The sequence below is a fragment of the Anomaloglossus baeobatrachus genome, chromosome 10 (assembly GCF_048569485.1).
Source record: "Anomaloglossus baeobatrachus isolate aAnoBae1 chromosome 10, aAnoBae1.hap1, whole genome shotgun sequence".
Taxonomy (NCBI): domain Eukaryota; kingdom Metazoa; phylum Chordata; class Amphibia; order Anura; family Aromobatidae; genus Anomaloglossus; species Anomaloglossus baeobatrachus.
Genome location: NC_134362.1, coordinates 146,840,757 through 146,861,148, shown reverse-complemented (window position 1 = coordinate 146,861,148; position 20,392 = coordinate 146,840,757). Strand labels below are relative to the sequence as shown.

Sequence of the window (20,392 nt, the reverse complement as noted above, 5' to 3'; positions counted from 1 at the left end):
ACGTTATTGAGGGGTCCCTTGTACATTTATTGTGGGGAGAGTGTGTTATTTAACTTTGCTGTGATTTCCGGCCGGTTCTCTGGTTTTCACCTGAGAACCGCGCCGAGGGTGCCTGCTCGCCGGCCGCATTGTAAAATTTAGGCCCCGGCTTCGGCTGCGGCCTACTTTCGTTTTCACTGCCCCTGCATGTCAGTCATGCAGAGGGACAGTGCGGCGCCGCCCACCGGCCGTTCAGCTCAGGGGAGGACACTCCTCTCTGAGGAGATGTTTCCCTCCCCTGGATATCTCCTTGGCCCTCCGGTTCCCGCTCTTGGACAAGGCCCCGCCCACCCTCCTCCCTCCGGCGCCATTTTATCAGCGTTCTCACACTGATCGGCGCTGGCTGCTGCAGCTCTGCATCCTGTCTGGGGGTCCGAGCTGTGGAATCCGGAGGGCACACAAAACGGTCTGGTAAGCCACAACCTCTGGTTGTGGACTTTCTTATACACTCTCTGGGGGTCATTCTGAAGGAGTGTGTTCTTTACTGCAGAGCCTCCACCTCAGCAGCATGTCTCACACTAGGAGCAAGGCTGCAAGGCTGTACTCAATATGCACTGCATGTAAGCTCGTACTGCCTGAACCGAGCACATATCCACATTGTGATGCCTGCTCTAACATGGTGGTGCCTCAGCCTGGAGTCTCCCCAGTGGTCCCTCCGGCTGCTCCGGCCCCGGTGGCTGAACCCCCGGCTTGGGTAGATTCGTTTTCTAAGGCTATCTCCCAGTCCTTTGCCGACTCCATTGGACAGCTGTCCCGGACTCTGCTGAGCATGCATCAGCCCCCTTCTCAGGGTGCCTCTGCTGCTTCGGCTCGCTCTGCAGAGCTCACAGAGGATTCTTCATCTGCTCCCAGACCCCGTCCTCCTAAAAGGAGACGCAGGGTCCCCTCTCCTTCCTCGTCCCGCGGCTCCGATTCACGAGCCGACTCGCAGGACGAGGAGGATGTCTTTACTGGGGGCTCGGACGCTACCTCCATGTGCCCCATTGATCTGACCGAGGGTGATGCGGATGTTAGTGATTTGATTGCGGCCATTAATTCCGTACTGGACCTCAATCCGCCAGTATCAGAGGAGCAACCCTCTCTGGCAGAAAAGCACCAGTTTACCTTGCCTAAGAGAACAAGGAGTGTGTTCTTTAACCACTCCAGTTTTCAAGCCACTGTGTCCAAGCCCAGAGCCTGTCCTGACAAACGCTTCCCAAAGCGTGGATCTGATGTTTGTTTTCCTTTTCCACCAGAGGTGGTCAAGGAGTGGGCTCACTCACCAAAGGTAGACCCTCCGGTGTCTAGACTCTCAGCCCGGACAGTTGTATCTGTGGCTGATGGCACCTCACTTAAGGATCCCACAGACCGCCAGGTTGACCTCCTGGCCAAGTCTGTCTATGAGGCGGAAGGGGCCTCGTTCTCCCTGTCCTTTGCAGCAGTGTGGGCTCTCAAAGCCATCTCTGCTTCCCTAGAGGAGATGCATTCCCTCACTAGGGACTCTATGCCTGAATTGGTTGCCTTAACTTCCCAGGCTTCAGCCTTTTCAGCCTACGCCATGTCTGCCATGCTGGAGGCTTCTCACCGCACTGCGGTGGCCTCCGCTAATTCCCTCGCTATCCGCAGGATCTTGTGGCTAAGACAGTGGAAGGCAGATGCTTCCTCAAAGAAGTACCTTGCTGGGCTTCCATTTGCTGGGTCCAGGCTGTTCGGTGAACAACTGGATGAAATAATTAAGGAGGCTACTGGCGGGAAGAGTACTTCCTTGCCACAGACTAAAACCAGGAAACCTGTCCAGGGCAGGAACCAGTCGAGGTTTCGTTCCTTTCGTTCCTCTAACTGGTCGTCCTCTAAGCCCTCGGCCTCGTCCACTAACTCAGCCAAGGACCAGAAGCCCACCTGGCGCAAGAAGCCGCGTCCACAAAGGTCCGCAGGAGCTGCTGCCACCAAGGCAGCCTCCTCTTGACTATCTGGCCGAGCAAGCAACGTCCTTAGTCGGTGGCAGGCTCTCCCACTTTGGCGATGTGTGGTTTCAACACGTCTCCGATCAGTGGGTGCGGGATATCATCTCCCACGGCTACAGGATAGAGTTCTCTTCCAGCCCGCCAAACAGATTCTTTCTGTCAACTCCCCCCTGCTCCAAGGCCGCCGCCTTCTCTCAGGCCGTGGCATCCTTACAGGCCAACGGAGTAATTGTACCGGTTCCCGCCAGGGAACGGTTCAGAGGTTTTTACTCAAATCTCTTCCTAGTCCCCAAAAAAGGACGGTTCCTTCCGGCCCATCCTGGATCTCAAGCTCCTCAACAAGCATGTTCAGGTGCGGCATTTTCGCATGGAGTCTCTGCGATCAGTCATTGCCTCAATGACCTAAGGAGATTTCCTGGCATCCATCGACATCAGAGATGCCTATCTGCATGTGCCAATTGCTGTTTCACACCAGCGTTGGCTACGTTTTGCAATCGGAGAGGAACATTTCCAATTCGTGGCTCTCCCCTTCGGGTTAGCCACAGCCCCTCGAGTATTTACCAAGGTCATGGCAGCAGTGGTTGCGGTTCTGCACCTCCAGGGGTTGGCAGTGATTCCTTACCTGGACGACCTTCTTGTCAAGGCTTCATCCAGTGCAGACTGTCAGCGGAGTGTCTCGCTCACTCTCGCCACGCTTGTTCAATTCGGGTGGCTTGTCAATCTGCCCAAGTCCACTCTGACCCCGACCCAAAAACGTACGTACCTAGGGATGCAATTCGAGACTCTGCCGGCACTTGTGAAGCTGCCCTTAGTCAAACAGCAGTCCCTCCATCTGGCGGTGCGCTCTCTGTTGAGGCCCCGCCGTCATTCCATCAGGCACCTCATGCAGGTGCTGGGTCAGATGGTGGCGTCAATGGAAGCGGTTCCCTTTGCCTAGTTCCATCTGCGTCCTCTGCAGCTGGACATTCTCCGCTGTTGGGACAAGCGGACTTCTTCCTTGCACAGGTTGGTGGCTCTGTCGCCACAGACCAGGAGCTCTCTTCAGTGGTGGCTTCGGCCCCTCTCTCTGTCTCAGGGACGCTCCTTCCTGATCCCGTCCTGGGTGATTCTCACCACGGATGCCAGTCTATCCGGCTGGGAAGCAGTATTTCTCCACCACCGAGCACAGGGCACTTGGACTCCGTCCGAATCAGCCCTCTCGATCAATGTGCTGGAGATCAGAGCTGTGCTTCTAGCTCTCGTAGCCTTTCACCACCTGTTGGCGGGCAAGCACATTCGAGTCCAGTCAGACAACGCGACAGCAGTTGCCTACATCAATCACCAGGGCGGGACTCGCAGCCACCTGGCAATGTTGGAGGTTCAACGCATCCTTCAGTGGACGGAGGACTCCAAGTCCACCATATCCGCAGTCCACATCCCAGGCGTAGAAATCTGGGAGGCAGATTATCTCAGCCGTCAAGCAGTGGACAGCGGCGAGTGGGCTCTGCATCCGGCAGTGTTCCGGTCGATCTGCCGCAAATGGGGCACTCCGGAAGTGGATCTAATGGCATCCCGGCACAACAACAAGGTTCCGGTTTACGTGGCTCGCTCCCACGATCCTCAGGCCTTTGCAGCGGACGCGCTGGTTCAGGATTGGTCCCAGTTCCGTCTGTCTTACGTGTTTCCCCCTCTAGCTCTCTTGCCCAGAGTCCTGCGCAAGATCAGAATGGAGGGCCGTCGGGTCATACTCATTGCTCCAGACTGGCCCAGGCGAGCTTGGTACCCAGACCTGCTCCGTCTGTCCGTAGAGGTGCCGTGGCATCTCCCGGACCGCCCAGACCTTCTCTCACAAGGTCCGTTTTTCCGCCAGAATTCTGCGGCTCTCAGATTGACGGCGTGGCTCTTGAGTCCTGGATCCTGACGGCTTCCGGCATTCCTCCCGAAGTCATCTCCACTATGACTCAGGCTCGGAAGTCTTCCTCGGCCAAGATTTACCACAGGACTTGGAGAATTTTCCTGTCCTGGTGTCGTTCTTCCGGGCATGCCCCTTGGCCTTTTTCCTTGCTGACCATCCTGTCCTTTCTTCAGTCCGGTCTGCAGCTAGGACTATCCCTCAATTCCCTTAAGGGACAGGTCTCGGCTCTGTCAGTGTTGTTCCAGCGGCGTATCGCCCGACTGGCCCAGGTGCGCACCTTCATGCAGGGCGCATCTCACATCATTCCACCTTACCGGCAGCCTTTGGATCCCTGGGACCTTAATCTGGTCCTCACGGCCTTACAGAAACCCCCCTTTGAGCCTCTTAGGGAGGTTTCTTTGTTTCGACTTTCACAGAAGGTCGTTTTTCTGGTGGCCATAACTTCTCTCAGGAGAGTCTCTGATTTGGCTGCGCTCTCTTCGGAGTCACCTTTTTTGGTTTTTCACCAAGACAAGGTGGTTCTCCGTCCGACTCCGGACTTTCTCCCTAAGGTGGTGTCCTCTTTCCACCTTAACCAGGACATTTCATTGCCCTCCTTTTGTCCGGCTCCTGTGCATCGCTTTGAGAAAGCGTTGCATACTTTAGATCTGGTGCGGGCGCTCCGGATCTATGTGTCACGCACCGCTGTTCTTAGGCGGTGCACCTCTCTTTTTGTGCTGACCACAGGTCAGCGCAAGGGTCTCTCGGCCTCTAAACCGACCCTAGCTCGTTGGATTAGGTCGGCCATATCCGATGCCTACCAGTGCACTCAGGTGCCTCCCCCGCCGGGGATCAAGGTGCATTCGACCAGAGCTGTCGGTGCCTCTTGGGCTTTCAGGCACCAGGCTACGGCTCAGCAGGTCTGTCAGGCTGCCACTTGGTCTAGTCTGCACACCTTTTCGAAGCACTATCAAGTGCATGCTCATGCTTCGGCAGATGCGAGCTTGGGCAGACGCATCCTTCAGGCGGCTGTCGCCCATTTGTGAAGTTAGGTTTTGCCTACTTCTCAGTTTTCTGTTTATTTCCCACCCATGGACTGCTTTGAGACGTCCCATGGTCTGGGTCTCCCATAAGGAACGATGAAGAAAGAGAATTTTGTTTACTTACCGTAAATTCTTTTTCTTATAGTTCCGACATGGGAGACCCAGCACCCTCCCTGTTGCCTGTTGGCAGTTTTCTTGTTCCGTGTGTTTTCACCGGCTGTTGTTGTAGACAGAGGTTCCGGTTGTTCCGGGTTTTGCTCTGTCTCTACTTGTGGGTGGATGTCCTCCTTCAGCTTTTGCACTAAACTGGTTAGATTTGGTTATCCAGGGGGTATATATGCTCGGAGGGAGGAGCTACACCTTTTAGTGTAGTACTTTGTGTGTCCTCCGGAGGCAGAAGCTATACACCCATGGTCTGGGTCTCCCATGTCGGAACTATAAGAAAAAGAATTTACGGTAAGTAACAAAATTCTCTTTTTGCGTTCCACGCCATGTTACAGATCTCTGCTTGCAGGCGCAGGGCTCATTAAAAAATCATATGCCGTGAGCATGTGTATACCGGGCATGATCAGGTTAATTTTCCATCTCTGGGCGAGAACAAGAATGAGTCTGTAGTTTTTATACAATGATTGATTGATTTATTTGTATAAATCTTGAAAGCGTACAGGTGTCACCCGGCTCAGAGGCCGTCCTGTGAGATACCCGTCACTCCCGAAAGCTAAAGATCAGTAGTGAATAGATGTAGATAGATTTAGAGAGCTGAGGCTTCCCTGACATAACAGCCTGTGTGTAGCAATGAACGCTTCCGCTTTCTTATCTGGCCGGTGTTGTGGAGCTGTGCGCTTGAGGTTTCCTCACTGGGATTTATGTGACATGTGAACGACGTGACGCAGGATATTGTATATGTATTCTGATAACACAGACCTGTTCCCTTTTTTCCAGGAAGGTGGCTTGAAATTAACATTTCAGAAACAAGGGATTCCTCAAAAACGGCCCCTGGACAGTGAGGAAGGGATGGGGCAGCAGCAGTATCTGGCTCGGCTGCAAGATCTGCAGAACGCGTCAGAGGCCAGCCTTGTTACCTTCCCCAAATCCACTACAGCGGCAGGTACAGAGACATCACTTTACTACTTTTGGGTGGATCATTGCAAATTCAGGACTGCGCGTTGTACACTATGTGCCCAGCATGTCTAGGGGACAACCCTGGCCTGTGATCTTGGCTTGCACAATATTTTCCCACTAGTTCCATTGTGTATCTCCTCTTCTTGGAAACCTCTGATGTGCCCTAGAAAAGAAGATTTATTGCTGTTTCCAGCCATTCATTGAAAGGAGACTGTTTGGGTTCACATTGGCTTTGTCTGGGAATGCCCAACAAGGAACTACTGTCACTATGTTTATGCCTCTCAGGCTGAGGGAGGATAAAATAGGGACAGAGACCCCAATTATAGTCCTGTATTACTTACTACTCCTTATTGCTGTTTTGATTTTTTTTTTGCTAGTCTTCTCAATGATAAGGTCGTGTATCTCTACCCACACCATTCAATGACAGCTTTCTTCCTGCACTGTGCATAAGTAGAAAACTGCTAATCAGTGGTGGGGAAGGGTATAGCCATAACTCAAAAATATCAATGCCTGCATAGTAGGACCTCAGTGAGATGAAATCATGAAGCCGGAGATCCAGGTGAAATCACTGACCAGGAGGCTGGAAGTCACATAGATCAGTAAGGACTTAAGCCTGCTTTACACGAGATGACCGATTGTGCGACAGCACAATCGATCGTAGCCGCCCCCGTCGTTTTTGAGTCACGGGCAATTAGTTGCCCGTGGCGCACAAACTTGTTTAACCGTTTAACCGTCACACGCACTTACCTTCCAGACGACCTCGCTGTGGGCGACGAACGTCCACTTTCTGTATTGAGAGGGACGTTCGGCGTCACAGCAACGTCACACGGCAGCCGGCCAATAGAAGCGGAGGGGCGGAGATGAGCGGGATGTAAACATCCCGCCCACCTCCTTCCTTCCATTAAGCCGTCGAGTGCCGAGGCAGGTAAAGCTGCTGTTCATCCTTCCTGGGGTGTCACACGGAGCAACATCTGATGCCACGGAAACGATGAACAACCGCCGCCATTTTAATTAAACAATTTTATGAAACCTAGCGACGAGTACACGACTCACGATTTGTGAGCAATACTGTGTCGCTAGGAGCTGTCACACGAGACAACGTCGTGTATGATGCCAGATGTGCGTCACGAAAACCGTGACCCCGACGATGCACCGCACGATCAGTCGTCTCGTGTAAAGCCCGCTTTAGACAAAAGAATATGCTGTCAAACAAGTGAAGCGTGACACATTGGAAGCTACAGAACTAGGTGGACCGATGTAGAAGAAAACCGCGGGTCTGAAGTAGCACACAAATGTAGGTGACTGAATCCCCAGCAGATAATAGCTTAATGTCAACAATCTCTAATATCAGTTTGTGATGCTTACAGCAAACGATGGGTTAAAAGCAGAAAGCAAGTGAAGGGTTAACCAGCAGGTCTCTAAGGGTTTGTGGAAATCATAGGCGTTTGCATACTTGAATACAACTAAGTGATTAGTCTCTAAATATGCAAACATTTGGTTAACCAACAAGTCTTGAGGAACAGGAGGGGCTGATTGTAGAAATCACAGGAGTATGAGGAGATGACTGTAACAGAAGACACTGGATGCTGGCAAACGCCAAAGAGCAGCAAAACATGTTACAGTCTCAATTTTCAGACACGGGTTACATCCTGCTGGGGTTTAAGAGTCATCATGAGATGATGTCACCAAGGCATACCGGACCACTTTTAATACCCGACATGGGGAACAGCAAAGGCAGCCGCCATAGGGGAAAGGAGCGGAGCCCAACTCTGAAGACAAGATTGGTGGTAACAGTATAGAGGACTACATAGCAGGAGTGTATGTTTAAGAGGGCCAGAAGAGCTGCAGCAGATACACAGCTGATTATTAAAATTACAGCAAAAAGCCCACTAAATGACACATTTCTGAAAGCAGGATCTCTGTCCCTATTTTTTTTTTTTTTTATTATTATTATTATTTTTCTTTATCGTTCCTATGGGAGACCCAGCCATGGGTGTATAGCTACTGCCCCCGGAGGACACACAAAGTTACTACACTCAAAAACGTGTAGCTCCTCCCTCCTAGCATATACACCCCCTGCTAGCCAGATCTAGCCAGTTTCTTGCTTTGTGTCAGGAGGATCACACACACACATGCATCCTTTTTTGATTTTTCATTTTTTCTAAAGATTTGGAAGAAAAGCGGGTCCACTGGACTCCCGGCATGTCCCTTCTCACCCCCCTGGCGGCGGTGCTGTTAAGGTTGACTTCAGGGCAGGAGCCCTTCATGCCGCGCTCCTTCACCATCCCTTAGGGGCTCTGGCTTGAAGTTGGAGCCAACACGGTTCTCACTGCCTTGCAGGAGACCGGCCTCCATCCGCAGCCCTTGTGCAGGACCCTGCTGGAAGGAGCACTGAACCCCCACCCCACCAGGGACTGGGCCCTGCGTCTCAAAGCTAAGTATAGAGACGTTATTCAGAGGGTCCTTCTGCAATGTGGGGCACTTTTATTGGGGGGGACAGTGATTGCTTGATAATGCTGCTTTTTTACTGTGTTTCCGGCCGGTTCCACGGTTTTTACCGAGAACCGCGCCGATGATGCCTGATTCTCGGCCGCATGCATAACTCTAGGCCCCGGCTTCAGCCGCGGCCTAGTTTCGTTTCGTTCCCCTGCATGTCAGTCATGCAGGGGGACACTGCAGAGCCGCCCGCCGGCCGCTCTGCACAGGGGAGGACACTCCTTTTTGAGGAGATGATTCCCTCCCCTGTACATCTCCTTCGCCCTCCGATTCCCGCTCCTGGGTTAACCCCCGCCCCCCCCCTCACTCTGGCGCCATTTTCTCAGCGTCTTAGTACACTGGTCGGCGCTGGCTGCTCTGCAGTGCAGAGGGAGTGAATATCTGGCTGGGGGTCCAGGCTTGGAATTCGGATGGGACTCATAATAGCGGCCTGATAATAATAATAATAATAATTTTATTCACTTATATAGCGCTATTAATTCCACAGCGCTTTACATACATTGGCAACACTGTCCCAATTGGGGCTCACAATCTAAAGTCCCTATCAGTATGTCTTTGGAGTGTGGGAGGAAACCGGAGAACCCGGAGGAAACCCACGCAAACACGGGGAGAACATACAAACTCCTTGCAGATGGTGTCCTTGGTGGGATTTGAACCCAGGACCCCAGCGCTGCAAGGCTGCAGTGCTAACCACTGAGCCACCATGCCGCCCTGATAAGTCACAACCTCTGGTTGTGCACTTTTATTCACTCTCAGGGCATTCTGAAGGAGTTAATTCTTTATCATAGAACCTCCTCCTCAGCAGCATGTCTCCCTCTAGCAGCAAAGCTCCAAGGCTGTACACTACATGTTCTGCATGTAACCTCATATTGCCTGAACCGGCACACTGTAATGGTTCTTATGTGGTGGATGGTGGTCAAGATGCCTCAGCCGGGAGTCTCCCCAGGCTGAACCCCTGTCTTGGGTATTCTAGCCATTCTAGACAGAGCCCCCACCTCTGCAGCATGTCTCACAGAGCGAGGCTGCAGGCTGTTTTTTATTATCCACTGCAGGTAGTCTCGTACGGCTATACCGAGCTCATAACCACTGTGGCCCCTCAGCTTGGGAGCTCATTAATGGTCCCTCCAGCTGCTCCGGTTTCGGTGGCTGACCCCCGTGGGAATCCTATTTCCAGGGGTCGGCTGTCCCGGCATCTGCTGAGCATGCAGCCCCCTTCTCAGGGCGTTTTCTGCTTCGCTCAGCAAAGCTCACAAGGGACTCTCCTTCTGGGCTCAGACCCCGTCCTCCTGACAGGGAGACGCAGGGTCCCCTGTCCTCCCCGTCCCGCAGCTCCGATTACGAGCTGACTCACTGGACGAGGAGGATCTCTCTACCACGGGCTCGGACGCTACTTTATGTACATTGATCCGTCCGTAGGTGACGCAAATGCGAATGATTGGATTGCGTCCATTATTCTTGCTGGACCTCCATCCGCCTGATCAGGGGAGTATTCCCCGCTGGCAGAAAGGCATCAGTATACCTTTAACAGGACGAGGAGTGTGTTCTTTAACCACTCCAGTTTTCAGCCCGCTGCGTCCAAGCCCACAGCCTATCCTGCAGACCTCACAGCGGAGTTCTGCTGCCTGTCTCCCCCTCCCATCAGAGGTGGTCAAGGAGTGTACTCATTCGCCAAGGGTAGCCACTCCGGTGTCTAGACTTTCAGCCCGGATAGTTGTATCAGTGGCTGACGGCACCTCTATATGGATCCTACGGTACATTAATTTTGTACTGGACCTCAATCCGCCGGTGTTACCTTATCTAGGTGAACACAACGTGTGTTCCTTAACCACTCCAGTTTTCAGGCCCCTGTGACTAGCCCAGGGTCCGCTCTGACAGTCGCTTCCCATGAAGCGTGATTCTGAGGACTGTATTTCCCCTGTCCACCAATGGTGGTCAAGAAGTGGGCTCATTCACCTCAGGTGGCTCAGCCCGGGCCGTTATGTCAGTGGCTGATGGCTCCTCTCTTAAGGTTCTGCGGTCCGCCCGGTTGTCCTTTGGGCCAAGTCGGTATGGGGACGGCAGGAGCTTCGTTCTCCTCAGCTTTACAGCAGTGCGGGTTTTTTTGTACCTTCTCTGCTTCTCTGGAGGAGATGCATTCTCTCACAGGGACTCTATGCCCAAAACGGTTGCCTGAACTTCCAGACTTCAGTCTTTTCATCCTATGCCAGGTCTGCCATGCTGGACGCCGCACGGCGGTGGTCTGGGCTACCTTCCTCGCTATCCGCAGGCTCCTGTGGCTTCGGAATTGGAAGGCAGATGCCTCTATGGAGGTTCCCTGCTGGGCTCCCCCTTGGTGGGACCAGTTTCCTCGGAACCAACTGGGTGAAATTAAGGAAGCTCTTGGCGGGGAGTGTTCTTCCTTGCCACAAACCTAAACCAGGGAACCTGTCCAGGGCAGGAATCAGTTGAGGTTTCGGTGGTTTCCGTTCCTCCATCTGATCGTCCTCTAGCTCAGCCTAGGTTCATAGAACCAAATGGCTCGAAGCTGCGTCTTCAGAAGGCCGCAGGAGATGCTGTCACTGAGTCAGCTTCCTCCGAGCTATTTAGCCACGCCAACAACCTCCTTGGTCGGTGGCAGGCTCTCTCCACTTGGCGACGTAGGGTTCTAACACGTCTCCGTTCAGTGGGGGCGAGATTATATCTCCCTTGGCTACAGGATGGACTTCTGTCCACCCGCCAAACAGATTTTTTCTGTCAACTCCTCCCGGCTCCAAGGCCGCCGCCTTCTCACAGGCCGTGGCTTTTCTTGCAGGCCAATGGAGTAATTGTACCGGTTCCCGACTGGGAACGGTTCTGAGATTTTTGCTTAAATCTATTCCTAGTCCCCGAAGAGGGCGGTGCCTTCCGACCTGGATCTTTAGCTTTTCAAGCATAGCCAGGTGTGGCGTTTTCACATTGAGTCTTGGTTTTGTTCCGTGTGTTTTTTTTCACCGGATCAATCAAGAACCCAAGGAGATTCCCTAGCAGCCATCGGCATCAGAGATGCCTATCGGCAGGAGTCAATCGCAGTTTCACACCAGCGTTGACTACGTTTTGACAATCGTAGTGGTCCAATTCGTGGCTCTTCCCTTGGGGTTAGCCAAGGCCCCTCGAGTATTCTCATTGGGGCAGCTGTGATTAGGGTCCTGCCCCCCTAGGGTTTGGCAGTGATCTTTTGCCTGGACGGCCTTCTTGTCGGGGCTTCATCCAGTGCTGACTTTTAGCAGAGTGCTTCGCTCACTCTCGCCACTCTGACCTATTCGGGTGGCTTGTCTTTCTGTCCAAGTCCACTCTGACTTCGAACCAGAGGTTCTCAGGGCGTCAATGGAAGCGGTTCCTTGCCCAGTTTTTCCTGCGTCCTCTGAGACTGGATGTTTTCCGCTGTACAAGCGAACTCACTCCTCCCACGGGGTGGTGGCTTCGCCACTGACCAGGGGCTCGTTTCAGTGGTGGCTTCGGCCACTCTGTCTCAGGGGCGCTCCTTTCTGGCCCGTCCCGGGTGATCCTCACCAGGATGCTAGCCTATCCGCCTTGGGAGCAGTATATCTCCACCGTGGAGCGCAGGGCGCTTGGACTCTGTCCGAATCAGCCCTCTGGATCAATGTGCTGGAAATCAGAGCTGTATTTCTGGCTCTCTAAGCCTTCACCATCTGTGGGCGGCTAGGCACATTCGAGTCCAGTCGGACAACGTGACAGCGTTTTCCTACATCAGCTTCCAGGGCGGGACACTCAGCCGCCTGGCAATCTTGGCGGCTCAACATTCTTCAGTGGACAAGGGACTCCTAGTCCACCGTATCCGCAGTCCACATCCTAGATGTGAAAACTACGAGGCAGGCTATTTCAGCTGTCCAACCGTGGTCCACAATCCTCAGGTTTTGCGGTAGACACACTGGTTCATGTTTGATCCCAGCTTTGTCTCTTTACGAATTTCACCCTCTACCTCTTGTCCAGAGTCCTGTGCAAGATCGGTAAAGGGGGCCGTCGGGTCATTCTTCCAGACTGACCCAAGCAGGCTTGGTACTCTGACCTGCTCCTTCTGTCCGTTGGGTTGCCATGGCATCTTCCGGACCGTTCAGACCTTTTCTCAAGAGGTCCGTTTTTTCCCGTCAGAATTCTGGATTCTCAGATTGACGGCGTAGCTCTTGAGTCCTGGATCTTGGCGACTTCTGATATCCTTCCTGAAGTCATCTCCACTATGACTCGAGCTCCAAAGTGTCCTTTGACCTTTTTGGCCTTGCCGACCCTCCTGTCCCTTCCACAGTCCGGTCTACAGCTAGGACTATCCCTCATTAAGGGACAGGTCTCGGCTCTGTCAGTATGTGCCAGCGGCGTATCGTCCGGCTGGCTCCGGTGCGCTCCTTTAAGGGCGCATCTCACATCATTCCGCCTTTCCGGCGGCCTATGGAGACCTGGGACCTTAATCCGGTCCTCCCGGTTCCCGGAAACCCCCCTTTGCGCCTCTTGGGGAGGTTTCTTTGTTTTATCTTTCACAGAAAGTAGTCTTTCTAGTGGCTATAATTTCCCGCCAGAGAGTTCTGGCTGCACTCTCTCGGAGTCACCCCCTTTTTTGGTCTTTTGCATCAAGACAAGGTGGTCTTCATCCGACTCCGGACTTTTTTCCCTAAGGCGGTTACTGCTTCCACCTTATCCGGGGCAATTTTCCTGCCTTCCTTTTGTCCGGCTCCTGTTCATCGCTTGAGGAAGCATTGCATATCCTGGATCTGGTGCGGGCGCTCCGGATCTATGTGTCTTGCACCGCCGTTATTAGGCGGTGCACCTCTCTGGTGCTGACTGTTCGTCAGCGTAGCGGTCTCTCGGCATCTAAGCCGACCCTGATCGTTGGCTTAGGTCGGCCATTTCCGAGACCTACAAGTGTACTCAAGTGTCTTCCCCGCCGGGGATCAGAGCACATTTGGTCAGACCTGTCGGCGCCTTTTTTGGGCTTTCAGGCACCAGGTTACGGCTCAGTAGGTCTGTCAGTCTGCAGCTCGAATTAGTCTGCATACTTTTTCGAAGCACTACCCAAGGCATGCTCATGCTTTGGCAGACGTGGGCTTGGGCAGACGCATTTTTCCGGCGTCTGTCGCCCATTTGTGAAGTTAGGTTTGCCTGCTTCTCAGTTGTCTGTTTATTCCCACCCATGAACTGCTTTTGAACGTCCCATGGTTTGGGTCTCCCATAGGAACGATAAAGAAAAAGAGAATTTTGTTACTTACCGTAAATTCTTTTTCTTATAGTTCCGTCATGGGAGACCCAGCACCCTCCCTATTGCCTATTGGCAGGTTTCTTGTTCCGTGTGTCTTCACCGGCTGTTATTGTTGTAGACAGAGGTTCCGGTTCTTCCGGATTTTACTCTGTCTCTTCTTGTGGGTGGATGTCCTCCTTCAGCTTTTGCACTAAACTGGCTAGATCTGGCTAGCAGGGGGTGTATATGCTAGGAGGGAGGAGCTACACGTTTTTGAGTGTAGTAACTTTGTGTGTCCTCCGGGGGCAGTAGCTATACACCCATGGCTGGGTCTCCCATGACGGAACTATAAGAAAAAGAATTTACGGTAAGTAACAAAATTCTCTTTATTTTATTTATAGAGAACCAATTATTCCATGGTGCTGTATATTAGAAGGGATTACATACAAAATATAAGTGACAGACTGGTACGGAGGGGAGAGGTCCTGGCAGGCTTACAGTCTACAGGATGATGGAGAAGGAGACGGCAGGTTGGAGGGTTGTGACAGCCCCGGTGGTGGGGAGGAGGATTATTGCAGGCGTTGAGCTTTCTTGAAGGGACGAGTTATCAAGTTCTGTGTCACAGTGGCTCGTGCAGTGGCAGTGGATGGGGCAGAAGGGGAGGGCATGGCACTGTTTTCAGCCCTCCTGCTGTCTCGGTCCGCAGGCTGTACTGAAACAGGTCGGGGGCTGCACTTTGCCCATCCCTGCTCTGTGTGATTGCTGGAGATAGCTCTTTGAATGAATGGAGACCCATTCTCAAGATCAGTGGGATCCGATCGATTTCAGACCCCCTCCAATGCGCAAGTTATCATCTAACCTTTGGATAGGTACTATCTATGGGAGTGAATTGCTCAGTCTTCAGCGTCATTTCCCGGCTGCACAGGGTTGTGGAGGTCGCTCATGGACTGTACAGGAATGAAGCTGTGCTGATACATGAGAGCTAGTGAATGCAGCAGCCCTCCGGCCACACACCTCACAGCCTCTATGGAATACTTAGAGGCCTATGAGAAAAGCTTGTCAGGGATCTGAAAATAAAGGAAGCTATGAAGATTATATCCTGACGATAAATGGCTTAATGCAACTAACATTGATTAATGACGTGTAACCTCTGACATATGCAATTATCATATTTTTTATGGTATATCAGCCTTTAGTTTTTCTGTGCTCTGAGCTTTTTTTTACTTTAACAGTAAAATGTAATAATTCTAATCAATACTTTTATAAGGTTCTCCTAATTTGGTGCCAAGTGTTAATGTGAATGGCTTGGGAACAGACGCCCAGCCTGTCATCAAGAGAAGAAGAGGCAGAAGGAAGAACGTGGAGGGGGCTGATATCCTGTATATGAACAGAAATAAGCTGCTCAATCATGTAAGTTCTGGAAGACGGGTGCGTCTTCTTGAGAGATTTGGGACATTGTTTCTTGTGATGGCAGTCAGTATCAGTAAGCCTTTTCTTTATGCAAAAAGAGATTTAATACATATGTAAATAAGGGTGCACCTTGGGAATGGCTAGGTACTAGGTGCACCTCCTCATTTACCATTCTCTGCTCGCTACACACGTGTGACTATTGCTCTGTTCAAATTGGGGTCATCACAACTTTTTTTTTCTTTGTCGCTCCATTGGGAGACCCAGACAATTGGGGTGTATAGCTTCTGCCTCCGGAGGCCACACAAAGTATTACACTTTAAAAGTGTAACCCCTCCCCTCTGCCTATACACCCTCCCGTGCCTCACGGGCTCCTCAGTTTTATGCTTTGTGTGGAAGGAGGCACACATCCACTCATGCATTCTCAGATTAGTTATATCGGTTGGAAGAAAAGAGGACCCCCACGGGGCCCCCGGCATGCTCCCTTCTCACCCCACTATGTCGGCGGTGCTGTTAAGGTTGAGGTACCCATTGCGGGTACAAAGGCCGGAGCCTCATGCCGTTTTCCTTCACCATCCCTTAGTGGCTCTGGGAGAAGTGGGATCCTGACCGGTCATACATTCACTGGGACCGGGCTCCCTCCGCAGCCCCTGTGGGAATCTGCCGGACAGGAGTCTATTCATCCTCAGGGACCGGGCCCTGCATCTATAAGGTACTCTGTGTCCCCATGGGGACTGTGCATGGAGCGCCTTCTTCCCGGACGCTGCAGCAGCCGGTGCATCCTGTATGTTTCCTCCCCCCTCACTGATCACTGTGGGGACCCCAGATTCCCGCACTTTTTCTAGAACCGCCCACGGCTCCACTCCTCCCCTGAGAGCTCCGGCAGCCATGTTTTTGGCATTCTGCCGGTGGAGGATTATCAGGGAAGAGCTCTGCAGCTCTGGGAGACCTAAGGCAGGGAATCTGGAGGACACACACTCCGCTTTTTAGCGGTCGGTAAGCCACACCGGTCACCCGGTGCTGGTCCCCCCTAGGGTGCCGGAATAGATACGTATTTATATACATATTTCTGTTCAGTCGGGCTGTATACCCCTTCCCATATACCCTCAGTGATCACTCTCCTAGGAGACAACAGCATGTCGTCCACAAGGAGCAAAGGTGCTAAGGCACAGGGTTTTTTTGCGACCTGTACCTCTTGTGGGGCTATGTTACCTGCGGGTTCCACCTACCCTCACTGTGAGCAATGCTCGACCCCTGTTTCGCTTGCTCAGCCGGAGCCTCGGTCACTAGTGGGCGCCTCGGCTCAGGTAGACCCCCCTGCTCCCCCTGTCCAGGCGGCAGGGACAGAGTTTGCTGCTTTTGCTGAGAAACTCTCTGAGTCACTTTCACAATCCATGGCTCAGTCTATGGACAAATGGTCTGCCAAGCTGCTAGAAGCTTTGCAGTCCAGACCGGTCCTTACACAGGCCCCGGTCCCTGTTGGATCGGCACCTCCAGGCCCCTCTCGGTCCACGCCGCAGCGCGCTCCCAGGTTGGGCCCTAGGTCCCACGCGGAGGACTCCTGCCCGGACCACAGTCCCAGACCGGCTAAGCAGGCTCGCTGGGAATCTTCCCCGACTTCTTCACGCTGCTCGGGTTCCCAGCTTGAGGACTCTCTGGAGGACGAGGCGGACGTCGCAGCTCAGGGCTCTGAACCTGACGTTGCCCTCAATCTTGATACACCTGAAGGGGGGACGCCTTAGTAAATGATCTTATCTCGTCCATCAACCAGGTGTTAGATCTGTCTCCCCCGCCTCCACCTGTAGAGGAGTCGGCTTCTCAGCAGGAGAAACACCAGTTTCGGTTCCCCAAACGTACACGGAGTGCGTTTTTCGATCACTCTAACTTCAGAGATGCTGTCCAGAAGCCCAGAGCGGTTCCGGACAAGCGCTTTACTAAGCACCTTACTGACACACGTTACCCCTTCCCCTCTGACGTAGTTAAGGGTTGGGCTCAGTGTCCCAAGGTGGATCCTCCAGTCTCTAGATTGGCGGCTAGATCTGTGGTATCGGTTGCAGATGGTTCATCGCTAAAAGATGCCACTGACAGGCAGATAGAGCTCCTGCTGAAATCCATCCATGAAGCCACGGGCGCGTCTTTTGCCCCAGCCTTTGCAGCCGTGTGGGCACTCCAAGCTATCTCAGCTTGTCTGGCTGAGATTAATGCAGTCACACGTAATTCTGCTCCGCAGGTTGCGTCTCTGACTTCTCAAGCGTCAGCTTTTTCTTCCTACGCCATGAACGCAGTCCTAGACTCTGCTAGCCGTACAGCGGTGGCATCCGCTAATTTTGTGGCAGTCCGCAGGGCCATGTGGCTGCGCGAATGGAAGGCAGACTCGGCCTCCAAGAGGTTCTTAACCGGTTTGCCGTTCTCTGGCGACCGATTGTTTGGCGAACGATTGGATGAGATTATTAAGGAATCCAAGGGAAAGGACTCCTCCTTACCCCAGTCCAAACCTAAGAGACCTCAGCAACGGAAAATTCAATCGAGGTTTCGGTCCTTTCGTCCCTCCGCCAAGTCCCAGTCCTCTTCGTCCAGCAGGCCGGAGAAAGGCCAGTGGAACTCCTATGCGTGGCGGTCTAAGTCACGCCCCCAAAAGGCCGCCGGAGGCACTGCCTCCAAGGCGGCCTCCTCATGACTCTCGGCATCCCCGAACCGCATCCTCGGTCGGTGGCAGGCTCTCCCGCTTTTGCGACGCCTGGTGGCCACATGTTCAAGACCGATGGGTGAGAGACATTCTGTCTCACGGTTACAGGATAGAGTTCAGCTCTCGTCCTCCGACTCGTTTCTTCAGAACCTCTCCGCCCCCCGCTCGGGCCGACGCACTTTTTCAGGCAGTGGACGCTCTGAAGACAGAGGGAGTTGTGATCCCTGTTCCCCCTCAGGAACATGGTCGCGGCTTTTACTCCAACTTGTTCGTGGTGCCAAAGAAGGACAGATCATTCCGTCCCGTTCTGGACCTCAAACTACTCAACAGACATGTGAGCACCAGACGGTTTCGGATGGAATCTCTCCGCTCGGTCATCGCCTCGATGTCACAAGGAGACTTCCTAGCATCGATCGACATCAAAGATGCTTATCTCCATGTGCCGATCGCACCCGAACATCAACGCTTCTTGCGTTTCGCCATCAGGGACGAACACCTTCAGTTCGTGGCATTGCCTTTTGGCCTGGCGACAGCCCCACGGGTGTTCACCAAAGTCATGGCATCCGTTGTGGCGGTCCTACACTCTCAGGGCCACTCGGTGATTCCCTACTTAGACGATCTCCTAGTCAGGGCACCTTCTCGGGTGGCGTGTCAGCACAGCCTTACCGTCGCTCTGGCGTAGAAAACTGGGAAGCAGATTTTCTCAGTCGTCAGGGCATGGACGCGGGGGAATGGTCTCTTCACCCAGACGTGTTTCGAGAGATCTGTCGCCGCTGGGGAACGCCGGACGTCTATCTCATGGCGTCACGACACAACAACAAAGTCCCGGCATTCATGGCCTGGTCCCAAGATCACAGAGCTCTGGCGGCGGACACATTAGTTCAGGATTGGTCGCAGTTTCGACTGCCTTATGTATTTCCTCCTCTGGCGATGCTGCCCAGAGTGTTACACAAGATCAGGTCCAACTGTCGTCGCGCCATTCTCGTCGCTCCAGATTGGCCGAGGCGATCGTGGTACCCGGATCTGTGGCATCTTACGGCGGGTCAACCGTGGGCGCTTCCAGACCGCCCAGACTTGCTGTCACAAGGGCCGTTTTTCCATCTGAATTCTGTGGCCCTCAACCTGACTGTGTGGCCATTGAGTCCTGGCTCCTAGCGTCTTCAGGATTATCTCAGGATGTCATTGCCACTATGAGACAGGCCAGGAAATCAACGTCCGCCAAAAATCTATTACAGATCTTGGCGGATCTTCTTATCCTGGTTCTCTGATAATGGTTTTACTCCCTGGCCGTTTGCCTTACCCACTTTTCTTTCATTCCTTCAATCCGGAATGGACAAGGGTTTGTCACTCGGCTCTCTCAAGGGACAAGTATCGGCGCTCTCCGTATTTTTTCAAAAGCGCCTGGCCAGGCTTCCGCAGGTCCGCACGTTCCTGCAGGGAGTTTGCCACATAGTCCCACCTTATAAGCGTCCGCTGGAACCCTGGGACCTTAACAGGGTGCTAACGGCTCTTCAGAAACCACCCTTCGAGCCGCTGCGGGATGTCTCTTTATCACGTCTTTCGCAGAAGGTGGCATTTCTAGTGGCAGTTACATCACTCCGAAGAGTGTCGGAGCTTGCAGCGCTGTCATGCAAAGCCCCCTTCCTGGTTTTTCACCAGGATAAGGTGGTTCTGCGTCCTGTCCCGGAATTTCTCCCTAAGGTGGTATCTCCTTTTCATCTCAGTCAGGATGTCTCCTTACCTTCATTTTGCCGTAATCCAATTCACCAATGCGAAAAGGATTTGCACTCATTAGATCTAGTGAGGGCACTCCGGTTCTACGTGTCTCGCACAGCGCCCCTGCGCCGTTCAGATGCGCTCTTTGTCCTTGTCGCTGGCCAGCGTAAGGGTTCGCAGGCTTCCAAGTCAACCTTGGCTCGGTGGATCAAGGAACCGATTCTTGAAGCCTACCGTTCTTCTGGGATTCCGCTTCCTTCAGGGCTGAAAGCCCATTCTACCAGAGCCGTGGGTGCGTCCTGGGCATTGCGGCACCGGGCTACGGCTCAGCAGGTGTGTCAGGCAGCTACCTGGTCTAGTCTGCACACTTTCACGAAACACTATCAGGTGCATACCTATGCTTCGGCAGACGCCAGTCTAGGTAGGCGAGTCCTTCAGGCGGCGGTTGCCCACCTGTAAGAGGGGGCCGTTTCGGCTCTTTTTATCGAGGTATTCTTTTACCCACCCAGGGACTGCTTTTGGACGTCCCAATTGTCTGGGTCTCCCAATGGAGCGACAAAGAAGAAGGGAATTTTGTTTACTTACCGTAAATTCCTTTTCTTCTAGCTCCTATTGGGAGACCCAGCACCCGCCCCTGTGCCCTTCGGGCTGTTGTTCTTTTGTGTACACATGTTGTTCATGTTGAATTGTTCGTTTGGTTCATGGTTTTCAGTTCTCCGAACATCCTTCGGATTGAATTTACCTTAGACCAATTTATAAGTTTTCCTCCTTCCTGCTTTTGCACCAAAACTGAGGACCCCGTGAGGCACGGGAGGGTGTATAGGCAGAGGGGAGGGGTTACACTTTTAAAGTGTAATACTTTGT

The 20,392-nt window shown here is 52.9% G+C and overlaps 1 protein-coding gene across 4 annotated transcripts in view; it reads left to right on the top strand.

Annotated features, from left to right (window-relative positions):
* CHD9 (chromodomain helicase DNA binding protein 9) overlaps nucleotides 1-20,392 on the top strand; it is a 365,799-nt gene that overhangs the window by 330,894 nt on the left and 14,513 nt on the right. For all 4 annotated transcript variants that reach the window (XM_075325725.1, XM_075325724.1, XM_075325727.1 and 1 more), the window contains 2 exons: nucleotides 5,841-6,006; nucleotides 14,987-15,129. In XM_075325725.1, the coding sequence (XP_075181840.1) occupies nucleotides 5,841-6,006; nucleotides 14,987-15,129 (309 nt within the window). The remainder of the gene's footprint in view (nucleotides 1-5,840; nucleotides 6,007-14,986; nucleotides 15,130-20,392) is intronic.